The following is a 16673-nucleotide window of genomic DNA, read 5'->3' as shown; positions in this document are numbered from 1 at the left end:
CATAGGGCCTGGCACATAGTGGGTATTCAGCCAGTGAGAAATGAAATCACATAGGGCCTGGCACATAGTGGGTATTCAGCCAGTGAGAAATGAAATCACATAGGGCCTGGCACATAGTGGGTATTCAGCCAGTGAACAATGAAATCACATAAAGACGGCACAGGGGACAATTTGTTTCCAAATTGTTCCTAATGTTACTGGAAAGCCGCCTCCTTCCAGACCCCAAGAGAGGGTTCTTGGAGCTTGCACAAGAAAGAATTTGGGTGAGTCCGTAGAGGAAAGTGAAAGCCAGTATGTGAGAGAAGTAAAGAAACGAATGGATGGCCACTCCGTAGGCAGAGCAGCAGTGTGGGCTATTCGTGGTTATTTCTTGATTATATGCTGAACAAGGGGTAGATGGTTCACGAGTTTTTGTCAGGGAGAAGGGGTGGGCAGTTCCCAGAACTGAGGGCTCCACTCTTTTCAGACCATGTAGGGTAACTTCCTGATGTTGCCATGGCATCTGTAAGCTGTCATGGCGCTGGGGGGAGTGTCTTTTAGCAGCCAATGCATTGTAATGAGCGTATAATGTGCTGTGAGGATGACCAGAGGTCACTCTCATTGCCGTCTTGGTTTTGGTGGGTCTTGGTGGCTCCTTTACTGCAACCTGTTTTATCAGCAGGGTCTCTGTGACCTGTATCTTGTGCTGACCTCCTATCTCATCCTGTGACTTAGAACACCTTCACCGTCTGGGAATGCAGCCCAGTAGGTCTCAGCCTCATCTTTCCCAGCCCCTATTCAAGATGGAGTTGCTGTGGTTTGAATGCCTCTGACACTAAGTCAAATGACCCAGTGAGCCTGGACCATCCCTGGGTTCTGCCTGTGATTCTGGAGTGATTATGCATCGGGCCCCTTGCTCTCAGAACCACCCCGTTTGGATGCCAGCCGCCAGCACAGTGCCTGCTTATCACCACTCTTCACAGAGGCCGGGAAGCCAGAGGAGGGCACTGAGCCAGGAACCGGGGAAGCTGCAGGGGAGTCTTTGGATGCTTCCCCCTTGTCTTTAGAAATAGCCACATCCACATTTGCAAGCCTCTGCTGTTTGTTCCAATTATAGTTGATTTGCCTGATGACTGTGCCATCTGTTCCTGCCTGGTCTGGACTCAGTGGCTTCTGAGCAGTGCCCTGCAGGCCCTAGTGCCTGCAGGTGGCCTCGGGATGGGGAGGAGCCAGCACCATGTGGCTGGGTGTGTCCCTGCATCTCTGCAGCCAGGGTGACACCCAGACCCAGTCCCAAACCTGGATAGGACAGCACTCTGTATCCGGAAATAAACATTGAGGTGTAAATGTGCCTGCCTGGGGTAGCACCACGGTTGCTCTTTTCTCTCAGCACGCTTTGGAAGTGGCTCCCGCTGGCAATTCCTCCCCACAGGCAATTGGAAGCTCTTAGCCCCAGCAGGGACCCCCCTGGCAGTCATGAGAGCCTTCGCCTGCTGCCAAGAAGCCAGGGAGTTGTGCTCAGGCGAGGAGCTCAAAGGAAAGGTTGCAAACAAGCTGGGTGTGGACGGGCAGGACTTCTAGGTTCTCCTTGGTAGGAATTTGAGGTGGGGGAGGCTGTGCCCCTGTTCCACACCTTCAGTGCAGGTTACAAGGAAAGCGAGTCTCACAGCAGATTCTCCCATCAGACAAGCATTTACTGAGCATGTGCTTATGGACAAGCAGGCACGACAGGGTACATTCCATGCCTGGTCTGTGAGCTCCACGTGGTGCCAGCGCTCTGCACTGCTAGGAGGGTGCTTGCACGTTGGCCCCACGGAGCTCATTCAGGGAAAGCATGTCAACTGGACAGGGGCTAGGGCAACCAGACTCCTCAAATCAGTGTCTGCACACACGACCGGCTAGAGACCCAGCTCTGAGCTCCATCCCCGAGACCGCAGGAGCAGGGCCTCACTAGTCTACGCCCTGCTCATTCAAAGGTGGGGCAGTGCTAAGATGTGTGAGCTGGGTGACATAGCTTCACTTTAACCGACGAATGCCTGTTCCTCCCATCCCTTATGCTTAGGAAAAAGCCAATAATTTTCCTGTTTCTTTTTCCTGATATTGGTCATGCCGAGTAGCGTGCCTGGGGCCTCAGTGGAGACGCAGTCAGGCAGGCATCCTTGGAGCAGCGGTCTCCAGGCTTGTGGCAGCGCAGCCTTCCTGGTGTCTGCACTGGCCAACCCTGGGTGGGATTCTCAGTTATGGCAATGCATTGCGCAGCATGTCCGTAAGTGAGTGCTCAATGCCGAGGTGGATGTAGGCACCCAGAAGGTTGCAAATTCTAGGCTCCAGAGTCCCCCAGGCCCAGGAGCAAGTGAGGGATCGTCCTGTGGGTCGGAGGCTTATGTGGGTACAACTGGGGGCATCTACAGGGCCAGGAGGACATTTGATCCAACCTGGCCCCCCACACACCCAACCTGCTGATGCGGGAGTGCCACCATGCTGTTGTGCAGAGCAGCACCACGACCAGCAGCCACAGCCTGCAGCCGTCTCTAGATATGCCTGTCAGCCCAGACTGCTGCTGAGCCTTTAAATGTTCACCAGTGTTTAAAATGTGAGATTTTCTGGTAAATTGAAAATTCCCTGGGTGTGTCAGGCCGTTCTTGCTCTAAAGGAATGCCTGAGGCTGGGCCATTTGTGAAGGTAATTTATGAAGGAGTCACTGGCTGATGGTCCTGCAGGCTGTACAGAAGGCGTGCTGGCTTCTGAGGAGGCCTTGGGAAGCTTACAATCATGGCAGAAGGCGAAGGGGGAGCAGGCGTGTCATGTGCTGAGAGCAGGAGGGTATGGGAGGTGCTAGGCTCTTTTCAACACCCAGACCTTGTGTGAACTTAGCCTGCTCATTATGGCAAGGACAGCGCCAAGCTGTTCATGAGGGATCCGCCCCCAGAACCCAGACACTTCCTGCCTGGCCCCGCATCCAACACTGGAGTTCACATTTCAACAGGAAATGTGGAGGAGATGGTGCCCTGCTGATCCTGGGAAACCGGAAGCTTTAGCTTTGCCTTTGGTGGGCTGCACCCGGTCGAGGCACCAGCCCCTTTGAAATGTGACCCCCAGTGTCATAGGTGGAGCCTGGCGGGAAGTGTCTGGGTCCTGGGTATGGGTCCCTTGTGAATGGCGAACCACTGGCCCTATCTGCTGACCCCTTGGAGGAGAAACATCCTCCGGGAGGAGGCGGCAACTGGGAGCCTGGGGGCATTTCTCAGGCTTCAAGAACAGAGTGACTTTGTGTCACAGGAGGGCATAGAATCTCCTGTGCAATGAGCCCAGGTGGGCAAGAGGACTGTGGGAGGGGGCTCAGGGCAAGCTGGGTCTCCCCCCTCACTGCTGCCCGTGGGCCTCTTGCTCCCAACACCCCTCAGAATGTGGTGGATGTCCCTGGTGCCAGGCCCTGGGGAACGTGTAGGGGAATCAAGGACAGTGGCTGGCTGCTCCTCTGCTGAGAATACCAGTATCCCTGCTGTTGCTGCTGCTAATACTGCACCTGCTGCTGCTACTAATACTAACACCAAACTGTTACTGTGAAGGATAACACCAGTACACTTGCAGGTAGTAATAATGATACTGCTGCGACTAGTACAAATAATACCAATACTGCTGCCGCTGCTGCTAATACTGTGCTGCTATGAGTACTAATACCAACATCACTGTTACTATACCACTGCTCATACCCATGCTATTCCTACAAAAAATACTACTGTTGCTACCACTGCTGCTAACGCTCCTTCATACCAAAGCAAGGCTGCTACTACTGCAGGTAATAAAATACCAGTACCACTGATACTGGTATGGCTAATCAATACCAACACGGCCACCGTGATTACAGCTGCTCCTGCGGGCGCCGCCACTGCTGCCAACGGCAGTTCCGTGTGCCCAGCATTCCATCTGCTGCCCTTTTCGGAGCACTAAGCCCACGTTGATGCACTCTGTCCTCACGCTCATCCTAGAAACAGGCTCTGTCATCATGGCTGTTTCACAGAGGATGGGACTAACCTCTGCCGGGCACTGCTGTGGCTGCTCACAGGCACTCTGGCCCTGGGGCTTCCTGCCTGGCCTTTCACCCCACTGCCTCGAGCTGGGGGATGCTCAGGCTTGAGCCCTTTCCCGACCCTCCTCCCTCGGCTCATCGCCCAGTCACCCCAAGCCTCGGCCGCAGAGGGAAGGGGAGTCCGGCCCTGCGGGGGGAGTCTGGCCTCAGGCCCTGAGTCTCTGAGGCTGTGGCTCTGGGGTTCAGGCACTTGTGCAGACCTGGTGGTGTGGCCTTTCCTCACCCGTGGTCACTGTGCCATCGCAGGCCTGGGTGTTCATCAGGGCCAGGTTCCCTCTCCCACGGGGAACCCTCAGCTGTGGGTATCCTGTGAGCCTGTGCTCCAGGCCCCGCTCTGTGCACAGAAGACGCAGGCCCCTCGGTAGGCTGGTGGCGGCCCTCCTTGAACCCCACCGGCCTCTGTGCAGAGGTCTCGGGGTTCCTTGGTGAGCCACCCGGTGGCTGCTCCTCCACCTGTTTTCTGTCTCCCTTTGACAGAGGTGACCTGGTTCATCTCTAACTCAATGGCACTCCACACTTCCTGTGCATGGATCCATTTTCCCACAGCTTATTGTGATCCATCGAATATCTGTTAAATGCCCACCCTGTGCCAAGTCCTGAACTAAGGGTTGAGGATGGACTGATGGGCCAGGCCAAGGGGCTGACCTTGGGAAGTGCCACTGTGGCCCACACAAGACACAGGCATGAGAGTGGCCCTGCCAGGCCCTGGGGACCAAACCACAGAGAGTATGCAGCTGCTGCTTGGCTCACCCTCATCCTTGGCCCCCCACCCCCCGTCATTTCTGGGCGTCCTATGGAACCATGTGAGAGCAGACAGCCTGCCCTCTTCCCTCTGTATTGCACATGACCCGCCCTCCTGCAGCCAAAGCAGGCAGCCCGCAGCCTGCTGGCCACCGCGTAGGTGTGTATCAGATGCAGAACTCGCTTTCGGCCCCTGCGACCTCAGCCGCCCTTAACCCCCTCGATGGGGTATAACGTCCCCAAAGGTTGGCCATTCGCGCGGCGCCTTTCGCTGTTTTGCCGTCTCTGCGTGCCGCCTGCATTCTTAGTTCCTGTTGCTTAAAATCTCTTCACTTGTGAAAACTTTATTTTGAAGTAATTTTAGGTTCACGGGGATTTACAAAGACAGCAGGGAGCGTCCCGCGGCCCCTCTTCCGGCTTCCCGGTGGTGGCGTCTCTGTAGCCAGAGTGTGTTCTCAAAGCCGGGAAGCTGGCGTGGTAGCAGCGCTGTAGTGTGCTGGGGAATTTATTTGCTTCCTCCAGTGTTTATATCCACTCTTTTTTTTTTCCCCGTATACAGCTGTATGGCATTTGGTGGTATATACGGATTCTTGTTACCACCACCACCATCAGGTGTACAGACGGTTCTGTTACCCAGAGAAACTCCCTCACGGCACCCTCCCTAGTCACACCCTCCCCTAACCCGAAACCCTGACAACCGCTGATCTGTTCTTTATTGCTATAATTTTATCATTTCAAGATTGTAATAGGAAAAATCTATTCTTTTTTTTTTTTTTTTGAGATAAAGTCTCACTCCTGTTGCCCAGACTGGAGTGCAGTGGCTCCATCTCGGCTCACTACAACCTCTGCCTCCCGGGTTCAAGCGATTTTCCTGCCTCAGCCTCCCAAGTAGCTGGGACTACAGGCATGTGTCACCCTGCCCAGCTAATTTTGTATGTTTAGTAGAGACTGAGTTTCACCATGTTGGCCAGGCTGGTCACAAACTCTTGAGCTCAGGTGATTCGCCTGCCTCGGCCTCCCAAAGTCTGGGATTACAGGCGTGAGCCACCACGCCCGGCCTATTTTAGTTAGGTCATTTCCATAGACATGACATCAGGGAATGGGTGTGCCAGTTACACATTCTGTGTCGCATGTTAGAATGAATGCATGACTATTAAATGTCTCCTGTTCCTCCACGCCCCAGGAAGGCTCCGCAAGTGCCCTGTGGGTGCCTGGGGGCTTGTTGGCTCACACAGTTGAGCTCAGGGCCCTCTGGGGTCAGGCCTTGCTTGCAACAGGCAGTGACAGCTGTTCCCTGGCCAAGACCCTGGCTGCCCTGCAGGGCCCGTCACTCTGTCTTAAGGGCTGAACCAGCAGAACCAGAGCACCTGCAAGGCCCCCGGAAGCTGAGTCATCATCCCGCCTGCAGACCCCGCATTCGGGGTAGGAGCTGTCCCCGGGCTTGGGTTCCCTTTGATGCTTTCCGTGTCATGCCCGGGAGCCCCTGGGGTTTCAGCTCTGTGCCCTCTGCGGTAGACACAGCCGGCTTGGCCAAGCTCATTCAGCTTTTTAAAAAAGAATAGTGCTGATTTCTTTTAATGAATCAAAGAAATTCATTATCGGCTTTGGATTTGTGAGGTTTATTTTAGAAATCCATGATCTCAGCCATAAAGAGTGCTTCATTCTGGACTAAGGAGCTGAGAAGCCTGCTGCTTGTGGAGGGACAGTGGGGGAGAGGATGGAGGAAGAGGAGGGGCGGAGGAGGGGTGGGTGGGCTGTCGCTGAGCCCTTTGCTCAGGGCCGGGACACAGCAGGAAACAGGCAGACAGAGCTCTGCCCTCATGGGGTTGACATTTCACTGAGGAAACATCAGTGTCTGTCGTCAGCTCCACAGATGACAGTAATATCCCATAACAGATTTTCCCAGCCGTCCTAAAGTAAGGAGTGGCAAGAAAGCGGCCTTGTATGCAGACCCGACAAGCCATCCCCACAAGGAGCGTGGTACCCACAGCTCAGGGTTCACCATTTTCACTGATGCAGCAAACGCTCTTTGAGCATGACGCTGAGTCCATGCAGAGTGTGGAAGGTGTATCCACGAGCCAGAAGGCAGAGACTCAGGGCCAAGAGTGTTGTCGTGAACACCGACAAGAAACAGCCCGGGAGCTACTGGAGTGCCGGGGGGTGGTCAGCGCAGTGGAGAAAGGAAGGGTGGGTCCTCTGTAGACCCCTCTGTCCTGCGCCTTCTGTGATGGGTGCCAGAAACCCATCTCAGGAGACCATGTCTCACACAGAGCTCGAGTCCCAGGGGAGCATCGGGGCTTTGCCCATGTACCCCTGAAAGCCCACAAGGGTCAGAGATGTCCCGAGACTGGACACAGCCCAGGTCCGTCCTGCCCTAAGGAAGGAGCTTTGCTGGGCTACCCCTTTCCTGTATCTGTCCCCAGGGGAGACGCTTGCCTTCCCCAGGGCTCCCGAGGTGTCTTTGTGTTGTCTGCAAATGCAGCAATGTTGCTAACTGACTGTAGCAGATAGAGATTCCTTATTGCTCAAAGTGGCGTTCCTAAGCGTTCTGCAGTCCAAGGGGGCAGGCACCCTGGATGAGAATTGCATCCTTACATCCGTGGGACAGCACCTGAGCTGCTCCCCTGAGTCTGGGCCGCATTCACAGCCTCATACTCCAAGTTCCAAACAGCTCTAGCAAAGCCTGCCAACTGCAAAGTGCCCGGGCTGCATGCGCAGCCCAGAACAATCTACGGTTGGCTGGGAGCTGAGTGTTTGCAGGATTTCTTGGCACCTGTGGTTTCTCACATTGGCCAGTAGCCAGGTGGCACGAGAAGCTGGGTTTATCAGGCACTGCTCTCCCGTGGAGGTAGCTGTACACGTCACACACAGACACGTGCACACACTCTTACCATGCATGCATTTTCACAGACACAACACGTGTGTGTACACACACGTGCATACACATGCATATGTGCACACATACAACACATGTGAACAGGCTCAGATACATTTCCACCACTAAATGCCACCGCTGACCCCCTGTCCTGCCTCTGCTGTGCAGTCCAAGGTTCGAGAGCTGGAAGAGAAATGCCGGACTCAAAGTGAGCAGTTCAACCTGCTGTCCCGGGACCTGGAGAAGTTCCGGCAGCACGCTGGGAAGATTGACCTACTGGGTGGCAGCACGGTGGCCCCCCTGGACGTCTCCACGGCCCCCGGCAAGCCTTTCCCACAGTTCGTGAATGGCCTAGCCACTTCCCTTGGCAAAGGTAAATGCCTGGACCATCCGCCTTGCTGTGGTGGGGAGAGAATGGTCGTTGGCCGGGCCTGCGAGGGTGTGTGCAGGTGAAGTCGGTTTGGTAACACCTGGCAGAGGGTACAGGGACCCACCACCGCAGTGGGAAGGATGAGAACAGGACTGCTCGCAGCCACGGGGCACACAGTGCACCCAGTACCTCACGGGCATCCATGAACGTGTGACCCACACATTTTCTCACCTGTGAAATGGGCCCATTTTACAGGCGAGAAAAACCAGGGCACTAGCATGGGTCACACAGATGCTGATGAAGGCTCAGTCTGGGATGTGAACCCAGGAGTCTGGCTGCAGAGACGACACCGGTGATAACTCCACACGGGCTTCTTGGCGGGGTACTCCAATGCGCTGCGAAGCTCGTTTCCCTGTGTTAGTTGTTTTCCCTTCCTTCTCATCTCAGTAACCTGTTGGTGATGTTGGGACGTGCTTGGAACCTCTGTTCCAGCAAAGGCAGTGGTGAACATGAGACCTCACCCAGCACAGTCCTGCTTAGAAGCCAGGTGGGGAGAAACCCCCTGTGTATGCTGGGGGGGTTAGTCTTGGTCGCAGGCAGAACAATCACAGGTGTCCTTTGATCAGAGCTCGGTGGAGGTGCCGTGTCCCGGCTGAAGGTTAAGTGGGATGCAGAAGTTAGGTTTCATGGCCAGGTCTACTCACCTGTTTAAGAAGTTGGTTTAAAAAAAATTAGGGGAGATGAGCATCTGAACCTCACTTTGGAATTCCGTAAAAAAGATAATTTGCACATTTCTCCTAGTTCTTATCAAAATATATAAGTACCTTGGGTGCTTTTTATCATTAAAATAAGGAATGCCACTTGGGTCTTGTTAAAAAACGTTCTCCTGCCTCTCCCCTCTTCCCACACCTTCCCACACCCTTCGCTTTTGGTCCATGCATCAGAGAGAATGCGGGCTGGGGTAAGTGGCCATGGCTATGGAAGGCCAGTGGGCAGGGACCAGGATCTGAGCGCTCTGCCGCTCATCTCCAGGCACTCACGACACGCGGGCTGCATGCCCTGCCCAGGTTGTGACATTGAAAGACAGACAGGACCCCTTGCGGAGCTCCTGCTGGCGGGCAGATGATACATGGGGAGCCTCTGAACCAGACGCTGCATGCAGACCAGGTGACAAGGTGGACGGTGATTTGGGCTCTTCTAGATGGTCCTGGAAGGCGGCTGCCAAGAAACCACATTTGAGCTGTGAAACCTGAAGGGTGGAGGAAAACAAGACAGTTTCAGTTCTTCCCAGGCAAAAACAGAATGCACGTGTCTCCATGCTCGCTCTCTCCCTCCCGCGAAGGGACACAAAGCGCCGCTCCGTGCCACAAGAAACGCACGGCTTCTGCTCTGGGAAACCCACTGAGAGTCGGGCCCAGAGCTTTTCCTGGGGGCTGCTTGCGTGGGCACCATGCCCACTGAAGCTCCAGACTCCCAGAAGGAAAGCAGGTGTTCGGTGTGAGCTGTGTGGTGTGCACAAGCCAGGCCTGCCTTTATCAGTCAGCGGATGTTTCCTTCCAGTGTAGAGGACATTTCAGAAGCTGAGTTCCAGACACCGGCCAGTGACCCACCTTGCAAGCTGGCCCTTCTGAAAACAGCAGTCGCAGGCCTGCCCGGCGAGCCCGAGGCTCACAGCACGTGAATGTGGAACCCACTGCAAAGCTCCTGGATCAGGGAGGTGGGAACAGGGATTGGCCAGCATGGAAAAAGGAATCTGATTAACCACGGCAGAAAATGCACACTGAGTAAAACCAAAAAACCAAAGCGGTACGGCGCCTTTACTAAACCAGGGGCCACTTGGCAGAGAAGAAGGTTTGTACCATGGCTTCTGTTTCATAACCGTCTGGAAGATGCACCCTCCTAATGCACCCGGCTCATTTAATCACTCTTTCCTGGCCCACCAGGGGTCCCCCGGCGTGACCCATGCCCGTCTCCCCTGGCATTGCCCTGGCATTCTCCTCACAGTGCATGTCACTTATGGTGGCGGACACCAGCGCCTCCAGAGAGCTGCTCCACAGCACTCCGATCCCACCAGGACACTCCTCCCTGCAGACAGCAAAGGTCCCTCTTCCAGGCCTCTGCTTAGGGTCTCCTCTTGTTTTATTCTTCCCTCACTGTCTGAAGGGGTTTACTTATTTTTGTACATTTTCCCCCTCTGTGTTTGCTTATTTTTGTACGTTTTTTCCAACTTTGAGGTATAGTGGATAATTAGAAATCATATATTTAAGGTGTACAACTTGATCCTATGTAACATAAATCAGTTGCAAAATAATCACCACAGCCAAGCTAATTAACATACTACCTCCTATCCACGTCCTCACATGGATACCTTTTCTTTTCATGGTAAAAACCCTTAAGATCTGCCTCCTTGGCAAACTTCAAGTCTATAATCCAGCATTTTTTTTTTTATTTTATTTTTGCAATGGAGTCTCACTCTGTTGCCCAGGCTGGAGAGCAGTGGTGTGATCTCAGCTCACTACAACCTCCGCCTCCCAGGTTCAAGCGATTCTCCTGCCTCAGCCTCCCAAGTAGCTGGAATTACAGGCACCCGCCACCACGCCTGGCTAAGTTTTGTATTTTCAGTAGAGACGGGGTTTCACCATGTTGGCCAGGCTGGTCTTAAACTCCTGACCTCAGGTGATCCACCTGCCTTGGCCTTGCAAAGTGCTGGGATGACAGGTGTGAGCCGCTGCCCTGGCCTACAATCCAGCATTTTAGCTGCATTCACATTTCTGTGCAGATCCCCAGAGCGTATTCATCTTGTGCCCTTCAACCAACAGCCCCCGGCCCAGCCCCTGGTAACCACTGTTCTGTTCTCTGCTTGTGTGAGTTGGCCTTGTTGAGGTTTCGCATGTAAGTGGGGGCCGTCCATGCCACATTTGTCTCTCTGTGCCTGGGTTATTCCACGTAGCAGAGAGTCCTCCAGGTCCATCGTGTTGTCATAAAGGGCCAGGTGTCCTTCTTTCCTGAGGCCGGATAACATCCCATTGTGTTCGTATCTGTATTTTTTACCTGTTCATCTGCCACAGATCTTCCTCCCACACTGACCTGAGAGAGAAGGTGGTGGAAGGTGCAGGGCTGGCTGCAAGACACAGAAGGGGTCCCAGGCGGATGTGCCGTCACTCACCTGTGCTTTCACCCAGGGCTCCTCCGGCCTGTGGCTGGGGCGGCCACCAAGGGACTCATGTCCTGTATGGGGAGGCCCCTCTGACAGAGTGAGGCTCTGCAGTCAGTGTGGGAGGCAGGCGTTGCTCACGGACCAAACTGTCCCTGGCAACCTCCTAGGAAGGAGTACGTTGGGGAGAGGCGTGGCCTCTCCTATCCCCGCCTGCCCCCACCGGCACAGCCAGTTTTCCTTCCAGTATGGGAGCTGGGTTTTTTGAGTCAACATTTTTTTGAGCCGTATTTTTCTAGAACATACGTATTTTGAAGCATTTCCATCATGAGAGAGGGTGGTGTTTGCATCTTGAGGGGCCAGTGGGAGCCGGCCCCGCTTGAAGGCACTGCATGTTGCGTTTCTAATCTCACCTTCTCTTCTCAGGCACAGCGGCAGGTAAAAGCTTCCATGGGGATTACCTTATGTTTCCCTGGAGAGTTAGGTTCGGATAAGTTCAGTGTGAACGCAAGGTGACTGCTGTATTCACATCACCTTCATCGGCTGTGCCGTCCCCTGCTGTTCACCATGGCAGTGGTGTCAAGCAGGAAGGGCTAAGTTCTGTTGCAGTCACAAACATCCCCCAGTCTTGGAACGCCGAAGGACAGTGTGTCCTCTCCGGAAAGTTCCCTGGCCACTGTGTGGGGAGGAAAAGTGGCTTTTGCCCACAAGTGGAGCCTGCCACGCTCCTCAAGTTTCACTGGTCCAGGTGACTCTCGTGGCTGGGAGCAGAGGAGAAGCAGCAATGCCAGTCGGAACTGGAGAAGCTGCAGCAGGCCCTGCTCTCGGCTGGGTTTCTGAGGCTTCTGGGAGCTGACTCATTCAATGTTCACTTTGCACCTGCTGCATGCCAAGCCATGTTACAGTGAATAAAACAAGGTCCTGCCCTCCAGGATCGGATGTTCTCACAGGGGACCCGGGGGCAGGGCTGCCCCAGTTCCAATTCCCTGCCGTGGTGGTGCTGTCCTGCTGTTCACTCCAGCCTGGAGCTGCAGGGCCTGCCAGGGATGGCTCCTAGGGCAACCGTTAGTGGAACATTCCTGATGGCTTTTTAAATCATTTTGTACTTCCTGATTTGGACTCAGCAATTCATATTCATCAGTGAGGTGACTGTTACGATGAGACAGCTACAGAGGGACCGAGGACCCCAGGGAGGAGGCGTCATCATTCCCAGTAGCGAAGAGCTTGGGAAGGAAGCAGCCGCATCGTGTTTCACACCCGGGTCCTGGTTAAAGGGCAGCGCTGTCGTCTGACACGCAGGCCAGCGTTAGTCACAGTGCTCAATGCTCCTTTCCAGGTGACCAGGACAGGGCTCAGCAGCCCCTGAGACCCCAGGAGGATAGGATGGGATGAGAACTACTTCAGTCCTTGCAAATCTCTCATCAAGAGTATATTTTTAGCCACAAACCCACCTCTTCGGCCAGTTAGGACTCAGTGGTTCACAAGTGACAGCAAAGCCACTCTACACTGGTGTGAGCAGAAAGGAGCCTGTCACCTGGAGCAGGTGAAGAGCCGGGACGTGGCCTGGTGTGAGCAGAAAGGAGCCTGTCTGTCACCTGGAGGAGGTGAAGAGCCAGGATGCAGCTTCCGGTACATCTTGCACCAGGGGCTCCAAGCCCATCGCCAGGATCCACTTTCCCTCGTTCTCGCTGTGAGCAGGTGCCGTCCTCACGGAACGCTCCTCTTGCAGGTGCAGGAGGTTGGCGGCTTCCGTGAGCTTCACAGCTGCTCAATTTTAAGCCAAGGAAAGGAGCAGCCTCTTTGCTGTCAACTCTCCTTTAGTTCCCTCTGCCTGGGCCAGTCCTCGTCCTGTGCTCCCAAAGAAGCATTACCACCAGGGTGAACCTGCCAGCTGGATGGGCCCAGAGCTGAGGGTGGGGTCACACCAGCCTACGTAGATGGTGAGCAGGAGACGGGTGGACCCCAAAATGAAACGCAGCAACTGTTGTCAAAGAGGGGAAAGGTACCCCAGGTAGGCACGTGACCAATGCACTTTTACGATGTTATTTGTGTATTTGTTTCAACTTGTTTTAATGTTCGTGGCCAGGTCAGGAGAGCGCTATTGGAGGCGGCTCTGCGATCGGTGAATACATCCGGCCCCTTCCGCAGCCTGGTGACAGGCCAGAGCCTCTGTCCGCCAAGCCCACCTTTCTGTCGAGATCCGGTAGCCCAAGATGCAGATCTGAGTCAGACGTGAGTCCCGTCCCACAGGGGCCGCCGGGCCTGCCTGTGCCAAGTGTGTCTGGTGTGGATGTTGGCCAGTCTGTCCCGATTTTCCTTCCCCATCCTCCTCCCTCTCTTCCTTCTGGTTGGTTCTTCCCTTTGCCCCTGTTAATTCCCTGGCCTGACTATGTGCTGGGATGTAGGGGCCCCACTGTGAACACAGGTGTGGTCCCTGTTCTAAGGGGGAGCAGAGAGAACACTGGCGAGGCAGCGTTTAGAAAAGCAAATCCCATCGAAGGGTGCAAGGATGACACCGCGAGGCCGTTGACACTGAGCTGGCTGGGAGGGGCCTGTGGAGGTCGGGATGGGCCCTGCGAGTCCTGTCCTGTCGCACTGATGGGAAGGGGCTGGTGTGGCTGGAGAGGGGGCGGGGGCAGGGACGAGCTAAGGCCGGAGCGGAGGACAGCGCTTGGCTTTTTGTCTGAGTCCGAGGTGAAGCCACTGAAAGCTGTTAAGGCAGCGGGTGATGTGGTCTAATTCCTGCTTCAAGACTGTTTCGGCTTGTGTGGGGAATGCGCTGGGGGGAGTGAGAGTGGAATAGCTGGGGGGTCGTGCACATACTGCTCAATTTCACCCCCACCCGTATGAGAAAAGGCCATGCCCGCTGACTCCCAGGATTGCTGTAGGAGACACTGGGTGGAGCCCCCACACTCCACAAACCCCCAGACAGGAAGAGATGGTGGGGGCTGGGGGGACATGGCAGCTCCCACCACCTCCGCATGTCGTCCTTCTGAGGCGCTGGGCATGTCACAGGGTGGTGGGGGGCCTCTTCCATAGACTAAGCCCCTGGAGGGCCAAGTGTCCAAAGCAGCATGCAGCTCTGTGTCTTCCACAGACCCCACAGGGCCTGGCGCCCTGAGTGTCTCACGCCCTGAATTCTGTTGGGGGAAGGCCCTGCCTTTGAGCCTTACCTTGCTGTTTGGGGACTGGGTTCTCCACAAACACAGAAGGAGCCTGTGTGATAAGGGGTGCACACTGAGGGACCACCTTCCTTTCCGGGCTCGTATGTGGGGGTGCGGGTGGCAGTGCCTCCTGGGAGTGCCACAGTCTCAGGCCATCTCTCCTGGGTCCCAGGAAGCTGTGAGGGGCTTTCCCGTTGCCGCGGGAATGGGGTGGGACACCTCCTGCTTCCATAACCTGCACACCCATTGCCTTTTTCATAGATGGAGAATGAACGGAATTCCAATACCTCAAAGCAGAGATACTCGGGGAAGGTCCACCTCTGTGTTGCCCGCTATAGGTAAGTGTGGCCTCTCTGCCTCCACCAAGCCCTGGTGAGTGGGGCAGATGAGCTACTGGGTCTGGGAACACTCGGGGGGCTGAGAAGTTCCCTTCTCCCAGGGCACGAGGAGAAGGTGGGATTTCAGCCTGGTGTGGAGGCTGAGCAGATTCGGTGGAGAGAGTTTGGGTGGCACGCAAGTCTCCCAGCACTGCCATGACAGCAGGTCACAAACTTGGTGGCCTGAAACCACAGATTTCTCCTCTCCCAACTCTGGGGGCAGAAGTCTGAGATGGGGGTATCGGCGGGGTCTCACCCTCTGAGGGCTCCAAGGAGGGGTCCTTCTTGCCTCTTCTGGCTGCCGGGAGCCCAGGTAGCCCTGGCTTGTAGCTGCGTGGCTTCGGTCTCTGCCTCCATCCTGCCCGGCCGCCTCCCTGTGCCTGTTTCTGTGTGTTCTCCCCACTTCCTTTAAGGATGCCCGTCCCTGGATTGGAGTCTGTCCCACTGCAGTATGACCCAAGTCCATCACATTCGCAAAGACTGTTTCCAATAAGGTCCCGTTCACAGGTGCAGGGGCTTGGCCATGAGTGTCTTTCCAGGGGACATCCCGCCCCCGAGAGCGAGAGGGGACGTGTCCAGAGCCCCAGTCTCCTGTCCCCGAGAGTGAGAGGGGTGCATCCAGCACCCTGCTCTCCTGCATCCTCACCCTCTGCCGGGCGCTGCAGGCTGCATCTCGCTGCAATAACAGCCACTGAGTGGGCTTCCCTTGCAGGGGCCTTCAGTGTTCGTGCTCGCTGAGAAGTAACGAGAGCCAGTTTTGTCCCGCACACCTCTCAGGTCCTCCACGGGAGCCTCCGCAGGGCGGACGTGGGCGGGGATGAGAGGTCAGGTCCCCCAGGACTGCACTCCCTGATTGAAAGGAGAGCAAGCTGCAGTCAACTCTGCCTGCAGGCGGACACTTGGGAATTCATCAGCCAGGCGCAGCAGCAGGCCCAAGACACAGCACTTCGCCCCCATTTCCTCACACTCATGAAGACCCAGTCTTTTGTCTCACAGATGCTCTAGCAGCTCTGAGTGCGGGCTTGGCCTCAGGCTGACCTGACGGTATTTCAGAGGCAGATATCCCTGCCCTTCAGCTGGCATCGGGCAGCCAGAGTCCCCCGTGATCTGTTTAGGGACCAACCTTCAGTGTAGATCCCACGCTCACTAGATCCATAAACTCTGCTCATGCAAAGGGGGTGACTCTTGATTTAAGCCAATCCATACACCTTGAATACCTTTTGCTTTCTGCAGCGAGAGCTATTTCTAACAACTGTTAAGAGGATCAGTGGATCATGTTCTGCTCGTTGGTAATGTGCCAATTTCACCAATGCAAACCCATTTCCGAGGTTCAGGTAGCAGAAGCACTGGGTAGCTGCCCCTGGGCTGTGGGCTCCCCAGTTCGAATCTGGCCTGGGCAGATGCGAATGCTGGTTACACCCGGGTGGGGGCAGGCCCACCATCCGCTCATCTATCACGGTGCTGGAGGACAGCATCACAACACTGAGAGGCTATTGCACGCAGACACACAGGGCCACAGTCGGCGGGGCCAGGATGAAGACCCAGTCCCAGCCCTGGCTCCCTCAGTCCCATCCTTGCTGTGTGTGGAGCAGGTCCAGGCGCAGCCATTCACGGAACCCTCAATGCCAGCACAGGGGCAGCGCCGGCTGGTGTCCTCTGAGCCTGGCACATGCTGAGGTGGCTTCCCAGACAAGCAGAGGCTTGGCGCGCCACAGATGCCTTCCTTTCCAATCATGAGCCTGGTCCAGCCAGGCTACCACATGTGACCTACGATGGCCAAGCTCAGAGGACCACTGGGGTCGCGTTCCTGCCACTTCTGTGGAGAGGGCACGGCTTATTCTGGGGGAGCTGCCCTAGAACTAATGTCCCCCAAGGACTGACCCGCGGCTGGTACGAGCCCAGAAGCGGGGACGTGACGAGCCA

General features: G+C 55.5%; 1 protein-coding gene across 1 annotated transcript in view; it reads left to right on the top strand.

Moving 5' to 3' along the window:
- RIMBP2 (RIMS binding protein 2) overlaps window positions 1–16673 on the top strand; it is a 234357-nt gene that overhangs the window by 166955 nt on the left and 50729 nt on the right. Inside the window, exons 6-8 of the mRNA XM_017867548.1 lie at window positions 7854–8058; window positions 13296–13441; window positions 14635–14711. Of these exons, the coding sequence (XP_017723037.1) occupies window positions 7854–8058; window positions 13296–13441; window positions 14635–14711 (428 nt within the window). The remainder of the gene's footprint in view (window positions 1–7853; window positions 8059–13295; window positions 13442–14634; window positions 14712–16673) is intronic.

The sequence above is a fragment of the Rhinopithecus bieti genome, unplaced genomic scaffold (assembly GCF_001698545.2).
Source record: "Rhinopithecus bieti isolate Rb0 unplaced genomic scaffold, ASM169854v2 scaffold_3615, whole genome shotgun sequence".
NCBI lineage: Eukaryota > Metazoa > Chordata > Mammalia > Primates > Cercopithecidae > Rhinopithecus > Rhinopithecus bieti.
The sequence above is the reverse complement of the archived record's forward strand: the minus strand, read 5'-3'. Positions and strand labels throughout refer to the sequence as shown.